The 19239-nt window shown below is 40.2% G+C and overlaps 1 protein-coding gene across 6 annotated transcripts in view; it reads left to right on the top strand.

Moving 5' to 3' along the window:
- The window catches only part of ARHGAP18 (Rho GTPase activating protein 18), a 171741-nt gene that overhangs the window by 48376 nt on the left and 104126 nt on the right, over positions 1-19239 (top strand). Inside the window, exon 1 of one of the 6 annotated variants that reach the window (XM_070223769.1) lies at positions 2417-2549. The exons of 2 other annotated variants lie outside the window; for them this stretch is intronic. Coding sequence is in view for 1 of the 4 variants with exons in the window: in XM_001503227.6 (XP_001503277.1) it covers positions 3272-3384 (113 nt within the window). In the remaining 3 variants the exon portion in view is untranslated. Of the gene's footprint in view, positions 1-2416; positions 2550-2929; positions 3385-4537; positions 5011-7194; positions 7319-19239 lie in introns of those variants that run through there. 3 more of the 6 variants (XM_001503227.6, XM_070223768.1, XM_070223767.1) reach the window with 3 other exon arrangements.

Raw genomic sequence — 19239 nt, 5'->3', positions numbered from 1 at the left:
ATCCGCACAACTAAATAGGCTCCTAAATAAAAATCTGAGAACCAGTTAATAAACTCTTTGATAGGACTAGCGCTGAACCTAAGAATTTTTTTTTTCATTGTTTTTGAACATGGTTGTCAAATTGTCTGTGGCTGCAATCCTATCTTCACGCTATTTTTAACAACCTATCTGGGCACATAAATTGCAGCTTCCTTTTTCCTCCCTGTCATCCAGTACACCCCATTTAAGGAGAATGAATGAAATGAATGTTTCAACTGTCTTGATGTTGTTAATTACTTTGTAAGATGTTTCATAACAGGAAAGTGTTTGGCATGCAATCAGTAGCCTGGAATATTAACATCTTCCAGGAAGCTAGGGTCTCAGTGTTTGTTTAAAGTGCTTGCGGAAGGGAGTAAAATAGTACTTTTTTCATAACATGTGTCTCTATGAGGAAGGGTGATGTGGTGTAAGAGATGGACTCTAGCTAAATCTTGATAGGGTTTTGCATGTAAAACAAGAGTAGCCTTTCAAAGGAGCATATATAGTACGGTTTGCTTCTGTGATGGTCATAAGAAAATTCGGAAAGCTATTTTTCATGTACTTGAGCCTATGTTTGAGGCTATGTACACCAGGGCACAATCCTGCCAGCTGTCTGCCTGTGACAGGCCATATCCTCAGAGGAGTAACAGGGCTTAGTGGGCAGAGAGGAGAGGAGCCCAGAGGATTTCCATGTACCTGAAAGTTAAATTAGTAGGATTCAAATTTTATGTACTAAGCTGTATAAATCAATTTGTACCACGTTTTATTTTCTGCCTCACAAAAATTAAAAAGCATGGCTACTGTGAACCCAAATATTATTTTGAACTTGTAAAATAGTTACATTTCAATCTGCATATTGTATTTGTTATCAAACATGTGGAGGGAGCATAATTAGGCAAAGATATAACTTAATCATCATTTTGGTTAAAACTGGACAAAAATCTCTCTTTATCATGAGTTGTCTCATGAGAGTTGGCAGTGCTCATGGCTGTCAGTGGGGATGTGTGACACTAACAGACTGAGGATATAGCAAAGGAGGAAGGAAAAATAGAAGAGAAATGAAGGAAGAAGATAGAAAGGAGGTCTAGGGAGTAAGAGAAAGGAAGGAGTGGGATGAAGAGGACAACAGAAGAAAAGAGTTTCCAAAAGAGTGTACAGCCCGCCACCAATGATTGTAGAGGGTAGTGATTCTGTAGTTTTTCATTTCAGAACTGCTGTATATATATTAAAAAAGGTGAATGTGGGGAGCATTAATCATTTTTCCACATAAGGACTCTAATCGACTTACCTTTTTGCCTCTCTTCATGCATTTTTCATTTGGCCTGAACTGGAAAGCATGTCATCATAGCTTCACACTAGTATGTGCATGGGAATCACTTGTCTAGTATTACCAATTTTAATTTAAAAATTTAGTGTACTTTATAAGGATGCATTAAATGCATTCAGTTCTTTATCCAGTCAAGCTTCACTGAAGGCCCACTTTGTGGAAGGATTAAGTTAGATGTGGAAGGAAGAGAAAAGAATGACACTGGGACCAGAGGGAAGGGTGCCTGGCAGAGGAGATGGAAAAACTAGTGTGGGTAAGGTAGCAAGAACATTCAGTGGTCTGTTCAAAAGTTTGGAACTGGTTCTGTTAGCCATGGAGAGCCAGTGAAAGTTTTTTTAAGCAAGACGAGACATGCATTAGTGCTGTGCTTGGGTGTGATGATAATCTGCAAAATAACTTAGGGGAGAAGGCAAGAAAATGAACTAACAAGGCCATTGTAAGATTGGAAGTAAGACCTAAGTATGGGGTGCGGAGGAGACTCAGGCAGTGGGGATAGAAAGGAGACAGCAAGTAGAGCCCTGTGTGGATGGAAGTGGAAAGTTGAACAACTAATTGTGGAGGGGAAGGGAAGAAGCTATAATAAGATTTTTTTTAGGAAGACTTTTGTAAATAAGAGTTCACTAGATACTAAAGTGGATTTCAAAGAAATAAATTTTAGATACTTTAAGAGTAAGTATGAATAAAGTACTTATTTCTCATGATCCTTTTAAATAACGAAAGTGTCAACAGTATGTTTATGGAATGATGAAGTTGAAAACTTTTTATGAGGAATTTTAGGTAGATCCACTAATGGATCATAAAGATCCACGAAAACCCACTTCAATTCAGACTACTAGGTTTACAGAAGAGAGTAGAAGTTTTCAGAGGAGGAAGTTCAGAAACATCTTTTGAATTTTTCATACCTTTTGAGCTTGTTCCCTAGTGTACAAGATAAAGAACAGCATACTAGTTAAAAAGAATGGAATTTCGCCTAGAATTCTATTCAAGTCCTGCTTCTGGTACAGAACAACTGTGTTATCTTAGACAAGATCCTTCATGTGCCCCTCAGCTTCACTTTCCTTATACTTTGCAGAATGCAGATGGTGATACCTGTTGTAGGGTGTGTGTGTGTATGAGAGAGAGAGAGAACTGAATTGAATGAGACACTACCTGTGAAACACCTGTCACCGACAGAGCCTGGTGTACAGTAGGTCCTCAACAAATGGTAAGTACGTTTGTTTTTGTTCTCAGCAGTAACATTTAACAGAGTATTAGTAGACGTGCCTCTTTTTGGTACTGAAGGGTGTTTGGATAAAAGCCAGAGTTCAGCTTGACATTGGCTTTTATGGGAAAGAAGACATTCCAGGGGACACAATCATTTTTATGAAGACTTTTAAACTAGACACAAAGGTAAAGCCTTTCTTGTGACCTGTATTGCAGAGTTTTGTCGCAGGTCCATTGGTTGTTGCTATGGTTAATTTTAACGCTGAACTTGAAGGGGTTAAGAAATGCCCTTACTCATGTTACATGAAGTAGCAGAAATTATCAGATAGAAACAGGAATTGGGAAGGGAAAAAAAGGCTCCGCAGGAAGTCATTGTTTCCTGACCCAGCGGCTTGTACTTACTCTGATGAGAGGACTCTACAGCTGGCAGTGTAATCAGACCAGAATAACTCTGGAGGAGGGGGCTACAAGCGCCCCCCACTCCCAGCCCTTAACTGAAGCCCTGGGACTGCAATTGCCCGGGCTGAAACAATACTCTGAGTCACCGCCCTTCTCATTGGACAGCCGGGCAGCCCTTCTTGGCAGGGGCCCCGCCCCTCCGCGTGAATCCCCGCCCCGGGGGGAGGAGCTGGCCGATGCTAATGAGCCGAGTTTCCAGGCGAGCCAGGAACTTCATTCCCTTCTCTGTGACGGGATCGCAGAAATTATGCCCCTTCTCTCACCATGAGCTGGCTGTCCAGTTCGCAGGGAGTTGTGCTCACTGCCTACCACCCCAGCGGCAAGGACCAGGCCGTGGGGGGGCGCCATGGCAAGGGAGGTGACGAAGACACCTCGAGGTAAGCCCCAGCATTTGAAAGCCAGAGAACAAAACAAAACCCTCTTACCTGCGCCAGGAAAAAAGTGACAGGGAAGTTGGTGTGGGGAGAGAGGAACGACGTGCTGACCTCCTGCAGCGGCAGAAGTGGTTGGCTGGGGGTTTCTGTCCTTCGCATCTCATCGAGTCCAAGTCTGAAATAGCCCATATGTGTTGGAAAGGATGGAGAGGAAGGAACTGGGCTTGTGGCTATCACACTTGTGGCTTAGCAGGTGCATTTGCAAGTGCTCCAAGATCAAATGACCATATTTGAAGCACTTCCTATGAGGTGGAATTCTTGAATGGGCTCAAGGCACAGCCGCTGGAACTGCTAGTCGGGAAAGTGTGCCAACAGGCAGGGGCCGTTCACTGTACAATCTGTTGTTGTTAGAGTGTGTGTGTGTGTGTGTGTTTTTCCCTCTCCTCACTGAAAGCAAACCTCTTAGGCAAAAAGCCCAAGACACTGGCCTGTGGCAGTATGTCTCACATTCTTTCGCGTTGTGGATTTTTTTTGGGGTGGAGAGGGACTTTCAAACAGGAGCATTTGTCAGGTCGTAGTACCCTGCTGCCGGAGAGAAATGTGGTTAATGTTAAATTACTTTCCAGGCAGAGGGCAAATGTTGTATAGACCACTGAGCCACAACGAATACTTCTCTCTCTCTCTCTGTGTACTTTGTTCTGTTTTTCCAAGGACTTTTTTCCCTTCATTCCCTTAATGACCTTCTCACCAGCTGAACATTTTTACCTCCAGTCTTAGATATAAATTGTAAATATTGGCCTAGAACCTTGCAAAAAGCAAATGCTGACCTAATAGTGTAAGACACTAAATTAGTTATCAGTAAGCACATTTCCTCCTTGACGTCTAACGTGATGATAAAACCTTCTTTGTTCTTATGTGACTTATATCTTAAGCTGGAATAATGCCTTCTTTCATTTGTTTTAAAATCTCCAGATGTGGGGGAGGGGGAACAGTCAAAAGAATGACTAATACTCTGTGTTAGATTCTCATGCTGACCAGAACTTTTCCTCACATAGCAACCGCAGTGTGTAGTCTATTGAATTAATTCATTTCCAAAGACGAAAGGGAATTGCTGCTTGTGCTTTGGATGTTACCACTTTATTTTCTGTCATCTTAGGTATTTTCTGTGAGAGATCATGCAGTGTTTTCTGCATTTTTTGGTAGAGCACTGATGTAGCAGTAAGCAGCCTGCGACACCAACCCCATGCTGTCCGTAACTTGGATTCCACGTGATGGTCAGAATTGCCAGAACTGAGCAAAGTTAGCTTATTCTCCAGCGACTTTACTCTGGGGTGGCCTGAGGATCTGAGCTGAGTCTTGGATCTTGATTGTGAGAATGGAAAGAATCTTAGGGACTCGGAGTCCAGACCTCTCTTTTTCACCATGAGGACTCAAACCCCAGGAATTAGTGAGGATGTCACAAGCTCTGTGGTGCTAGGCCTTTGCCTGGGGCTGCAGATCCGGTTCTGGAGACTTTATCCTGTGCTTGCAGTTTTGCAGCCTGTTGTGGGTGGCCCATCCTGGAGTGGATTGAGACAACAGGAGAGGAACAGATCATTCTCAGCCTATTTGCTGAAGCAGAATCAAGAGGTACTGAGGCCACAGGGTGGGCAGCTGCCCACACAGTGAGTGTTCGCCTGGCTACCATATTGCTTGTCCATCCTACCCCAAATTCCCACCACTGAGTGAGAGTCCTAGGGACAGTTATTTACACTGACTGGAGAAGATGGGAGCCCTGGTTTGAGGGCTGGAAGGAAAGGCAGGGAGGAAGGACAGTCCTAATAAGCTTTTACCATTAACCATGTTATCATTTATCAGATAAGCTTAGGGTTATGTTGGGAGGCTCCCCGTTTAGCCTGTGAGGGTTGAGATACTGGATTTTGGTTGGCAGGAGGGATTTGAGGGTGCAATGGGGTCAGGAGTGAGCCCCTAAAGATGGTGGTGGTGGGGGTGGTGGTGCCCAGGGCTTTGGCTCTGCCTGGGTTGATCAGCTGGTGCTTCCCACATTGGGCAGCTGCTCCCAAGTGCAAGGTTGATGGCTGATGCCTCCTTTAAAGAGCTCTTCCAAAGGCAGAACAAAACCAAACTCTTAAAAAGAGGCAAAGTAGGTTCTGTATTCCCTCCCACCTGTTTAGCAGTTGCTGGAGGGAACACAGAAGTCTAACTTTGCTTAATGCAAGATTTTGCTCTTCTAAATAACATGCACTTCCATGAACTATTTAATCAACATTTAGTTCAATAAGATGAACTCAAATATATGCCATTTGAAAAGTAAAGGGCTGTGGGTATGACTTAGGATATTTATAGAGAGGGTTTGATGTTTAGCCTCACCTTACCAAGTCCTTTTTGATTGTTGTTTGGTTTTTGGGGAAGCTGGGATAGTAGGAAATTAATATTTTTGTGAGTAATCTAATAGTCTAAAATTCTCTGCATTCCATTCCATTATCCCTCTCTATCAAGACACACTCATTGGATGCCTAATTAAGGAATCCATCCTACTCCTGGTTAGAGCCCCTCGAATTCTGTTTTCATCTTTTTGTCGTATTTCCTCCTCAAAACATTAGGATTTGAAGAAATATGCTAATGTTAGTTGTTCTGACTGACTTGTACATAGTCAAATGTTTCCAAAGGAAACTACTTTTTATGAGTAGCTATATTTATAAGACTTTATTTACTTGTTAATTTTCAAGTGGGTTTCTTAATGTTTACTTTTGCAGAACGCTTTTTCAAACAATACTACATTTTGTCTCTCTTCACTTTCCCGCTATTTTAAGAAAAACTATCCCATTTGCTTTATATTAGTTTTTGCTAATATTTTGATAAATATTAATGTCAAATGTTATTTTCCTTCTTATTGGAACTTTAACTCTTATTGACGTGAGATATTTTTGTGTCTCCCATGAATAAATGTACGGCATTCATCTTAGAAGGTCTTGTTTGGTTGACTCCATTTGCCACTGGTTGTTGGGCAAAGCAGAACTAAGAGGCAGTGTGTCGTGATGACATGCCCCCTGAAACTCTGGGCTCGGGGGTCAACCTACTTGGGTTCACATCCCGACTCTCCCAGTCATTAGCAGTATGGCCTTGGAGGGGCTATTAACTCTCTACCTGTAAATTGAACTTCATATTAGTACTCATTTCATTGAGAGGATTAAGTGAGATGATCCATGTAAAGCCCATAGAACAGTGTCTGGTTTATAGCTAGCTGCTCCTTTCTTTGACACTAGGTAAATGGAAGAGGAGAGAAATTATTGAGCTTTGCAGTGTATAGCATATTCTCCCTTATTGCAGAAGCATTTTCATAAATATCATTTCATCATGTGTTAAGAAACATAGGCGTGATCCATGTGCTTAACTAAAATGGGCATAACTGCAAGTTAACCACACTGTAAAAGTTGAGACCTTTGAAGTTTGACAGACCTTCGAAGTGTCCTTTTGATCCATAGCAACATTTACAGTTGGAATTAGTGACAACCCCGTACAGCAGGCCAGCCGTGGGGCATTGGTGGGTCACGCTGAGGACTGCAAACGTTGACTTTTATGACAAGATGGAATGTGGGTGGGTCCTCTTTTGGCAGCTGGACTGTTGCTGGCTCCATTCTTCCCTCCGCCTCCTTTAAGAACTGCTGCTGCCCAGTGTGCCAAATGGAACAGGGCTGTCCTGGTCATATGCTTAGCTTCCTTCTAGACTTTCTCAAGTCCTACCCATTTCTTGCTTCTGTAAACTTGCATAGTAAGCATAATCATTCAGTCACTCAGTCATTCCACATATAATTACTGAGCTCTTACTGTGTGTCAGGCAGTTGTCCAGGAGCTGGGGCTATATTGGGGAACAGAACAGACAAAGACCTGTGTATGAGGGAGGGGGATACGGAGTAGAAAAGGAAGACCTGAGCAGGTGAGCCTTGCAGATATCTGTGGGCAAGAGATAGGGGAAGAGCTTTCGAGGAGAGGAGGGAGAGGGAATGTGGAAGCCGTAAGCCCGGAGCCAGCCCTGGAGCAGGTGCCCAGAGGAGTAAAGAGTCCTAGGTGGCTGGAGAGGCGAGAGTGAGTGGGGGTGGGGAGGAGAAAACAAGGTGGGACAGGTGGATCCAACAGCTTTGTAGACCACTTGAGGAAGGTAATTTTTGCTCATAGTGAGATGGGTGCTGGTGAATGGGGAGGGTTTTGAACCTGGGGGGCACAGAGCCTATTCTGCTCTGTCCTTCTGTGAGAACTTCTGGCTGTTGTGTTGATTGTAGATGGTAGAAACAGGGACACTACTCAGGAGCTTAAGGTGATGGGGGCTTGGGCCAGGGTTTCAGTTGTTTATGTAGTGGACGTGGTGAGCATGAAGTATTTTGAAGTTAGAGCCTGTAGGATTTCCTGATGTCGGTGGTTTATGAACAAATGAGAATAGTTAAAGATTATTGCAGGGTTTGGCCTATGCACTCTATATATTTAGCTGGGGAAGAATTCTAGGGTGAAAGGGGCCTGCGTGGGGCAAGATCTGAAAATCAATTTTGGACGTGCAACTGGGAAACATCTTCTCAAGAGAAGCATTAAGGGTGGGACATGGTTGTCTTTCTTGATGAGGTCAGAATTTTTACATGAATTCACAGCATTTAAAAAAAAACTATGTACTATATCATGGAGTTCTTTCCCTCTGAATTTGTGTAATATCTGAAATTATGTCCGTTCTTTGGTGAAGGAAAGGATAGTAAGGGGTTTTTATAATACAATTATGTCATAAGTGAAGTAACATTTCCTTTTATTTTTCCTAACCTTAGCTTTTAAGGCGTATTTCCTCATTCTAGTTTTGCAGGATTTAGTGGCCAAATGCATTTTTAACCTGTCCATATGGATAATTGTTTTCCAGATCGATCGAATCCTCCCTTTTGTGACTTAAGAGTACATTCTAAAAACTTACTTTTTTTTTACCGTGTAGTTGAGAAGACATCCATAATTTTCTCTTGAATTGTTAAAAGACACACCCGGTATTCCAGCTAGACTGGTCTTTATGTAGAGTACCGTGCTATTTGCCTTTTAACTGCCCTTGTCTGTGAGGCCTGTGATTTTTGTGGGCCTGTCTAAAGTTAGCTGCATGGAACTTATATTAGGTTTATGCTTTTCAAATATAAGGATTTAGAAATCTCAAGAATTCTCCCCCTCCCTAAAAAAAACAAACCTGCTGGAAACTTTCCTTTTTCCATGGCATACTTACTGCTTTCGCTGTCCACCTGCACTGCCCACTCTTGTCTCTCTTTTCTAAGTGGGGTGTGTGCTTATGTAAAGGCTTATGATTGTTCTTTTTATGTTTTAAGTTCTGAGGATTTATCATGCTTTTAAGAGTATTGCAGCAAAATGAACTCACAAAAATGGATGCAGTTAATGATGCACATAATTGCTACTGGATTGCATGGCAATTAGATTTAAATAGCTTTTAATAATTAGACCACCAAAATGACTTATGTTTTTCTCTTATTGTTAAATTCCTCGTTAGCTGTAAACATGAGTCTCAGTCACATGTTAAAAGGAAGACCCAGCATCCTAGGGTCCAAGGCTGCATTTGTTTGAGGTGGAAGTTCCCTGTGCTCCATGGTCTTGGATCTGTGAGGTTTCACTTCCTTTGGCTGCCTTCTCTGTCCTGCCTCTTCTTGATTCGGCTCTGCCCAAGAGTCCTGAGAAGCCTCTCTGCTTGTCACCCTAGTGGTGTCACTGTGAGAGAGCTTGGAGCTGCAGAAACTTGAGACCTCCATGTTGTTGCTTGGGTGGTGACGGTACCGGGGTGCTGAGAGGGGAGCTATGTGACCTCCAGGTTTGGGTTGGGGGAGAAGATGAGTTAGGCTAGGTGTAATGCCCATCCACTCCTGAACTGTCTCCTCTGGGTAAGTCCTATCCTGACCTGACCTTTCATTTCAGACAAATGCTCTGAGGTGGAATGGTTTGTTGTAAGAGCTTTAGTCAGTATTGATATTTATTGACTTCTTTTTTCTTTGATAAGAGGAGAGAGAGAATAAGAAGTCATTATCTGAAGGGAGTGGGGAAGAGTGCAGGTGTTGGGAGTGGATTAAGGCAAAGGGAGCAGAAGGGATGATGGATAATTCTGGATAATTCTGAAGACACATTCTTTTGACTTCTGTGTTTGTTTCTGTGAGTTGGCCAAGTTTATCCCTTTTTTGCAAGAAGTAAACAGAAACCATGGAGACCTGTGTGGCCAGTTGCTGCATCTGGAGTCTTTTGCATACTCAAGTCCATTAAGTATCTAAATTTCCCTGTTGAAAGAGAGCGTAAAATGTTGTCTCCTTTGCTCATGCTATTTGGTAGTTGCTTTTTGGCTGCAGAGAATACTTAAGTGTCTTTAGGGAAAATGAAGTTTATTGCAGGCCTCTGGGTCATAGGGAAAGGAGGCGTTGCCTTCTTCCATCATGACTGTCACGTGGCCTGTCTGCTTCCTCTTTGAGACTCTATTCTGTCCTCTGGCTTTATAATCTCATTTCAGTCTTGAGTTTGGCTCTTAGTGGATGCCCCAAGCTTGTTGCCTTCTATCGTCTTACATCTCATAGCAAACTGACCCATCTCTCTATTTCTTAATTTCAAATTTTTGAAAGGGGATCAGATTTGCCCAGTTAATCTTTTTCAGCTGCCTCAGGAAGCTTGTGATTTGACCATTTGGGGTCTTTTTAGAGAAGCAGAATCTGTGGGTAGGGCAGCTTCCCTCAGAAGGGATGTGGCACCTTTGCTAAGATGTTTAGGATGTGGCATCTTTGCTAAAACGTTGAGGACATCATACCTTTATCTGTTTCCTCATCTGTGAAATGAGCATAATAGCACTTTGTCTGCCTCACAAGGTTAATTATAAAGATCACATATGTAGCTTTTGAGAGTTTTCAAAAAATATACAGATAAAGAAGATGTGGTATATATATATACAATGAAATACTACTCAGCTTAGAAACGATGAAATCCGGCCGTTTGTGACAACATGGATGGACCTTGAGGGTATTATGCTAAGTGAAATAAATGAGAGGGAGAAAGTCAAATACCGTATGATCTCACTCATAAGTAGAAGATAAAAATAACAACAAACACACACAGAGAGACAGAGATTGGAGTGGTGGTTACCAGAGGGGGGGAGGAGGACAAAAGGGGTGAGTAGGTACATGTGTGTGGTGATGGGTGGTAATTAATCTTTGGGTGGTGAACATGGTATAATCTACACAGAAATCAAAATATATAACGTTGTACACCTGAAATTTATGTAACGTTATAAACCAATGTTACTGCAATAAAAAATAAAATTAAAAAATATATATATATACAGTTGAGAAGTATTATTACAAATCCTTTTCAATACAATATCTTAAATTTTCCCTAGGCATTTCACTTAACCAGAATTGTCATACTGAACTTTTTGGTTTAATTTGTGTTTTACTTTTTGTTGTGTACTAAAATGTAACTTCCTTGAGAATGGAGACCTTGCCTTTTTTTGTCTCTTTATACCTAGGCCTTAGCAAAGTGACCATCTCTAGGCAGGAAATACCAGTTTGAATGCATGAATAAGTGTGAGAGGGAGTAGAGTGTAGTAATTACACACAAGGACTTTGGAGCTAGACAGTCTGGGTTGGAGTCCTGCTTCTGTCATTTAATAGCTCTGTGACCTTGGGCAAGTTATTTAATGTCATAGGGCCTCAGTTTTTTCTTTTCCTTCTGCAAAGTGGGGATAATAGTGTCTAACTCGAGTGATTATGAGGATTGAATTAGTTAATATATGTAATGTTCTTAGTACTGTGCTTGGCAGAAAGCACAATAATTTTCTGTGATGTTGCGGGGCAGGCAAAGATGGTTACCTGTTGGTGAATTAATTTGGAAATACTGTTAGAAAGCATTTTTGAGACTGATTTGTAAATAATTTGGGAAAAGAATGGTTGCTTTAATACATATGTAGTGTAGCTTCTTTATTTTAAAAATAATATTTGTGGAATAAGTTAGAAAAATAGCTCAGATTATTATTTAATAGCTTCTAAGAATACCAAAAAGGTAGCTTAAAAAGGACTTACAAGTATTGAATCCTTTGTAGGGCCAGGTGACTGTTTTGAATAGCTTTTTATGGTTTAGTTTGGGCAGATGCAAATTCATAAATCATTTGTTACTCTTAATGAGATGGAAAATCATCTTGTGTAGAACAAGGGAAAGGTGTTTGCTCATCTTCCTCAAAGAGCAAGTTGACCTGAAGTTACTGGAATCCTTGCAGGTAGAAGTACTGGTGTTTCACTATAACTAAGGTAAAGGCTTTGAGAAAAGGATCATTTTCACACTTTTTTTCCCTTTATAATATTAATTTATGTACTTTATGAGCAACTCTTGATGTCATAAGCAAGAAGTGATGTTTGATGGAGCAGAACTAAGCTGAGGGTCTGTATCCATGGCACAGCTCTGGGGGGATGTGTTCCCCCACCCAATTCCCCACTGAGCCGGGTGCCCTATCCCCTTTCCCATTTAGAACACAAATTTGAAAACCTTGCTGTTGACTTTTCTCTTCATCTATATCGTACATAAAGTGAATTTATTTTAAATGCCTACTGTGCACTGGGCCCTAAGCTAGGAATTTCTGTTCTTTTGGCCACTTCTCAAGCCTCTCCTTTGCCTGCATTTCAAGTTGCTCTGAGCTCCGTAGCTCCAGCTTACAAATGACTCGCAAGAGCAGCCTGTCTTGCTTCCACCTCTAAGAGACTGGGGACTTTTTTGGTGGAAGTGGAAGTAACTAGAGGAAGGAATGAGATGATGAACTGGAGGCAGGGGGGGATATGTGTCAATTAGAAATGCAGAAGTTGTTTTCCATAGGGAAAGAAATAGCATGAATGATATTTAAATTCCACGGAGCTGTAAATTCTCCAATTGTGCCATTTTATGGATTAATAGATTTCTTTTCACTGGCTAGAAAACTCAAAATACCATTTACTTGTAGCTTTGTTACTATAGGAAAATGTGTCCTAAGTTCCCAGCAGCAGGTTTAGAAATAAATTTTTCAAACCCAAATAAAATCTTCAAGTGAGTCGGGAGTGACTGTTCGGTGTTTCTTTGTTGCCTCTCAGGTTCTCTGTGAATTAAGCAGTGGAAGCGCTGGTTTTTATCCTACTGTAGTACACTGTGCTCCCCCAGGGCCATGGCAGCTCTGTATACCCCAAGACCTGGGTCTTCCTGTATCTCCTAAACATGTACCTGTCTTCCATTAGGGATTCTGCACTTATGTAAATTCATCATTTATTCTGGAAAATTTAGGAAGATGGAAGTTGATATATGTCCTTATGACCCTAGTTGAATCAGATTAGAACTATATACTGTAATTAATTTAACGAAGTGGGAAATGCTTTAATGTTATGCTGCTGTAAGACTGCAACTTGGTAGAAAACTATTGGGATTCACACTAATAAGAATTTTTGAAGTTTAGGAGCTTTGGTTGTAAAAATCTGGTTTATCTCTGAATGCTAATGCCCGTCAGATACTGTCTATATTTTGAGGAAAATACTAGGAGTTATTTATTGTTGATGAGCACCATAAAATTAGAATCCTACCTAGAAAGAGATGTGGGTAACTCAGAAAGACGTGAAGAATATGTAAATATGGAATATCTTAAATTTTAGATTACTTTTTAAAAATCTTAGTATTTATTTTAACTAAACAACTGTGAAGGTCTTTGCTGGGTGTAAATGATAAGTCTAGAATAAAATAAATGTAGGAATTCCTGCTTTGAAGGAGCTTGCAGTATAATTCAAACGGATTCTAAAAGAGCTTTTTCAGTATCATCTTTAGGAAGCTGTGACATGGTTCTTTTAGATATAAAACTTTAAAAGAATTTGTTGTTGAGTAATTGAGATTTGGTTTGAGTAAGAAAAGATATTTGGCGACTGAAGTTGAAAGGAACTTTGGCTATTTATAGCTAGTCTAGAAACATGTAACTCAATCAACTTATTCTATAATTAATGTTTTTGACTAGAGTTACTAAGTATGTGTCTGTTCATTTCTTTCTGGTCCAAATAATACGGTCACAGCTATGGTCCATCATCTGATAGAAATTATTTGGGTCAAGGTAGAAGTAAATTTGTAGAGTATCTTCTTTTTTTAAATGAATCATTGATTGTTAATTTTTAATTTATTATTGAAAATGGGGATCTGTATGCTTCAGTATTTCCAGACTAAAATTCTATTGAATTATAGCATTTTGGATCATTCTGTATTATAGTATAGTCACACAGTGTCGTCATGCTGGATATATTTAGGAAATTGTATAGGTGTATTAATCCTTTGCTCATTTTTTAGAGAAAGGTTTATATACTTAAGAATCAATGGAGGCCTGGCCTGTTATATAATAAATGAATGAAGTGTCTGACTGGAAAGTGCAGACCTCAGAAAATTTTGGGTTTTGGTAGAAAGCATTAGCTAGAATTTTTAAAATACTGAGTAAGCCCCAAAAAATCCTGTCTGCAGGTTGGATCTGACCCAGGCACTACCAGTTTGTGATTCCTATCCTAAAGATCAAGGTGCTTGTTTCATTTATCTGTTGCTTTGTAACATACCACCCCAAAATGTAGTGGCTTAAAATGATAATAGTTTTCTCGCTTGATTCTGGAGCATCACAATCAAGTTCTTTCTTGGGGTCTGTCAAGCAAGTGGGCTGAGGCGGGGGTCATCAGAGCCTTCTTCACTTGCAGGTTTGGCACTTGGGCTGGTGGGTCATCTCTTTCTCCTTGTGCAGCTTCTCCTCATAGCATGACCATGTCACAATAGTCAGACTTCCTACACTCACATTGGGCTTTCCCCAGCATGAGCTTTCCAAGAAGTCTAAGTAGAAACTGCCAGGCTTCTTCTTAGGAATCTGCCGGAAGTTACTGAGTGCCACTTGGCCATATTCTATTGGCCAACTAATCACAGGCCAGCTCAGATTCAAGTCTATGGGGGAATAGACGTCACCTCTCAATGAGGGAATGGCTTGCACGCAGGGAGGCCGTCTTTGGACACAAGCTACTCAGTTATCCTTCCAGTCTCTTTGTATCTTTCCCTCCTGGTCTTATTGTCTACTTCTCCAGAAATTTGTTCCCTGGAGCCAAACTTTAAAATTCTCCACTAGTATATACTCATCCTATGTGCATTTATCCCTCTGCCTTGCTTGGTCAGGTACGTTTATATTGGAGAAGTGTTTCTAACATCAAGAACATAAATGCCTTAAGCGGGGGCCTAATTTTTCTTTATCCCACGCACTAGATGGCTTGAGTACCCTGTATATAACAGAAATTCAACTACATGTATGAATTGATTGATATTTGATATTTTGGAAGGATTAGGTTTCGTTATTTGCAGGTCAATTTATTATGGAGCCTCTTTTTCTTTCCACTGAAAAAATATGCTTGATTCTCAAAAATGTTTTTCAAAGAGAGATCTAAATTTGAATTTGATTTTAGGCACAAGTGAATTTGAATTTTGGAAAAATAAGTCCTGGAAAATGAGACACCCCTTGTGAAGAAAATGTCCCTCTATTTGATAGCAGCAAAGTTACCAGAGGCCCTTGTTATTTACATTCAGTGATATTTACTCTAAGGGACTATTGGACTCAGATGTAGTATTTTGGAGTGCATAATATTTTTGAGATCCCGTAATACATATGGAAAACATCCCAGAGGCTATATAAAAATTTATTGCCGGTATTTGAGTTACTTAGTTTTCTACTCCCACTGCATTAGTTACATTTAACAGTTGTCCAATAATTATCATCGAACCTTAACGTACCTAAAAAACATCACTGTAGGATTTCCTTTCTTTCTTATTTAGAAACTTTTGCTTTACTGTGCCTATTACTAAACTGTCTTTGTTTCTTGCCACACTTTCTTCAAAGCAAGGAGGAAGATACATGGCTAGGATACCCTCTGAACTCCGGGGGCGGTGGGCGGGGGGGCGTGCCGGGGGGGAGTGTTTTTCCCTTAAATAAAAAAAGGAATTTTTTAAAACAGTACTTTAAGATTGGAATATGTTTATATTTCTTTAGAAGCACTTTGCCTCTCCAGTTAGGGTTGCCATTGTTTTTGTGAGGAGCTACTGCATAAATTGAAATTATTTCTCTATGGAATTGAGGGTAATGCTTTATTTGTCAGATCACTTAACTCCTAAAATTTTAGGGTCATTTAGATAAATACATTTTCACCAATTTCCTGATCCCCTATACTGTAGACTGGAAACTGTATCATTTCCATTTTTGTAGGCAAAAACATCTTTCACATGAAAGGCGGTTCTAATTGCTTTTCACACATCTCCGGAGAAGCTAATACTCAGTTAATCTGCTTAAAGCAAAGTTTCTTCAGTAAATAAGCCAAAGGGTTAGATCTCTGTTTCCCAAATTGTGTGTGGAACACTGTTACTAGATGTTCCATTAAAGAAGCGTTTTGTGGTCTAATATTTTGGTGTAAATAAAATTTACTGCAGAAATTTTGCATATAATACCCTAGCATGTATTGTGAATTCCTAAAAAATGTGTAGCAAGAATCATATTCCAAATTTATTTGACCTAGGAGCCCCCCCTTTTTAATTTTTGCAGAACATTTGTTACCAATGTTTTAGGGAACACAATTTATGAAATCTCAAAATGCTATCTCTTTATATGTGGAAAAATGTTAAAAAAAACTTTACACTTTGAAATTAGTAAGAAACATGTGTATATATTTTGTATTAGTTTTTATATTGCCCTTCTTCTGCCGGCCACCATCCATTTCATCTATACGTGCATACTCTGTAGACTCTCCCTTTGGTGAACATGTTTCCACAGTAAGAATGTTTCTTGCTTTTTAATACCCAGGATTCATAGAACGCAAGGCTTTTAATAAAACATTTTTTAGCTTATGGTTTTATAGGGAAATTTATATTTATACTTCCAAACCCAATATGACATTTTAAACACAGATGTAGGGGAAATATTTTGAGTTAGATTTTTAGTATGATGTGGACAGCTTGAAAAACATATTCAATATCTGCCATGTGACAGTCTATAAGCAACACTGAATCTTAGTAATTGTTGGATCTTCAGTAAAGAGCATTTTAGGCATTTTACATTCCATGTGATAGTGTATTAATTACATATGAGAGTTTTGCTGTGTGTTATTTTTTAGAAACTGGTTGAGGGTCTTGGGGAGATGTTATATATTACTTTTTCCTTTCAAAAGAATAGGACAATCCTAGTGATTTTTTGCAGAACATTGGTTTTTGGGTAAGGATGACTGCCACTAAGTTAGAGAGGCTGTTTTAACTCCTTCCGTCCTCATAACAACCCAAGCAGGCAGGTGACAATCTCTTCGATTAACACAGGAAGAAATGGAGGCACAGAGTGGTGAAGTCACTTGCCTGAGATGGTACAGCTAGTAAGGGCTGAGATTTGGACCTGGACAGACTCTGTCAAGGTCTTCACCACTATGCTGTTCATAGCAATTTTTTGTTTCCAACTTTTGTCAACTGAAGGTGGTTTCTAGAAGTGTATACAGAGCAAGTTAAATTACAACAGCATGTTTGATTGGTAGTTTGTGTGTATGTTTATAATGAATATTCTGCTCTCTTTGGTGTTGAGAGAAGGTTCTGCCAATCTGGATTTTAAGCAGTTCATTAGCAGTGACATAGGCACTTTGGGAAATCACCTTAACGGCTCTCAGTCCCCAAGATACCATTTACTGCAATGAAGTAGTAAATAGTTTTATTAAATTCTGCCACTTAGTAAATAATGTTGTGTGGCCTTGAGGTGTCTCCTGGCATTTGTGGTCAGCTATTCACGTAACTGGGGCAAATTTTTCATAGAGGAAAAGAAAAACAAATATTTATTGAATACTCTCTATGTTCAAAACCCTTTAAAATGGAATTTGTTTTATCCTCATCAGGGGAAAATTATTATCCTTTCCTTAAAAAAGGGAAAGCTCCTGTACATGGAATAGCTGGTCGCAGATCCCACAGCTTGTATATGGATCAATTCTGGTTTGAACCCTGGTCATTTGCATTCTGCTGAGAGGCGCCGAATAAGTGCAGTTCTCTCCCCTCTGAGTTTTTCTCTCTTCAAAGCATGACAGTGGGGCCTCAGTGTATGGGAAGGATGCCTTCCGTGGCAAGCCCTGCTCTGGGTGTTTCAAAGAGCAGTCTGGGCATGCCATGGCTGTGGTGGAGCCGCAGGAACCCATGGGGAAGTAAGGGTTCCTGTAGATAAAGGAGAGGAGAAAGCCCTGGGCTGGGGCCTCTCTTCTCTCTCTATCAGTTGGAAACTCTCTTCAAATGCATTGAAAATCTCCCGGAACCAGCATGACACAGTTATAAGATATGGCTTTAAAATACTGCCACTGCCACCGCCACCACCACTGTCATCATTGCCATTAGGTGGTTGTATCTTGCTATAAAGGCGGAACAGTCAGACTCTCCTTATCCCTACAAGTAGGACAGTAAGATAGCTGAGAATCTGCACTGTCTGCGTGTCTTCCCCAGCAATCTAGATGGTCTCAGTGCCCTTTCTGTTGCGTGAGAACTTTCCACTGAAGTCCAAATGAGCAATTCTCTTTAGCTGCGATAGTGTGGAAATGTCGCAGTTGCCAATGAACAACTCCTTTTCCCTTAGTAAAATAATTCAAAATCTTCAGGGGCCACCAGGACATTAAAGTTTTGGCCTACCACAGACCCAAAAGTCTCAAAATAAAATGTCCTGTGTGGTGTTTCAAAAGCACTTTTTTTTTTAAACTTTTTCTTAAGATTATGATAGTTTACAACCTTGTGAAATTTCAGTTGTACGTTATTGTCAGTCATGTTGTAGGTGCACCCCTTCACCCTTTTTGCCCTCCCCCCACCCCCCCTTTTCCCTGGTAACCACCAATCAGTTGTCTTTGTCTACATGTTTAACTTCCACCTACGAGTGGAGTCATACAGAGTTCGTCTTTCTCTATCTGGCTTATTTCACTTAACATAATGCCCTCAAGGTCCATCCATGTTGTTGTAAATGGGACTATTTTATCCTTTTTTATGGCTGAGTAGTATTGCATTGTATGTATATACCATATCTTCTTTATCCAATCATCAGTTGATGGGCACTTAGGTTGCTTCCCTGTCTTGGCTATTGTAAATAATGCTGTGATGAACATAGGGGTGCGTGGGACTTTTGGAATTGCTGATTTCAAGATCTTTGGATAGATACCCAGTAGTGGGATGGCTTGGTCATATGGTATTTCTATTTTTAATTTTTTGAGAGATCTCCATACTGTTTTCCATAGTGGCTGCACCAGTTTGCATTCCCACCAACAGTGTATGAGGGTTCCTTTTTCTCCACAACGTCTCCAACATTTGTCACTTTTTGTTTTGGTTATTTTTTGCCATTCTAACAGGTGTAAGGTGATATCTTAGTGTAGTTTTGATTTGCATTTCCCTGATGATTAGTGATGAAGAGCATCTTTTCATGTGTCTATTGGCCATCCGTGTATCATCTTTGGAGAAATGTCTGTTCATGTCCCCTGCCCATTTTTTGATCAGGTTGTTTGATTTCTTGTTGTTGAGCTATGTGAGTTCTTTATATATTATGGAGATTAACCCTTTGTCAGATATATAACTTGTAAATATTTTTTCCCAACTAGTGGTTGTTTTTTTGTTTCAATCCTGTTTCCCTTGCCTTGAACAAGCTCTTTAGTCTGATGAAGTCCCATTTGTTTATTCTTTCTATTCTTTCCCTCATCTGAGGAGATATGGTGTCCAATAAGATCCTTTTGATACTGATGTGAAAGAGTGTACTGCCTGTATTCTCTTCTAGAAGACTTATTGTTTCAGGTCTAATCTTTAGGT

The sequence above is a fragment of the Equus caballus genome, chromosome 10 (genome assembly GCF_041296265.1).
Source record: "Equus caballus isolate H_3958 breed thoroughbred chromosome 10, TB-T2T, whole genome shotgun sequence".
In the NCBI taxonomy this organism is placed as follows: Eukaryota; Metazoa; Chordata; class Mammalia; order Perissodactyla; family Equidae; genus Equus; species Equus caballus.
This window is presented reverse-complemented; position numbering and strand designations above follow the sequence as displayed.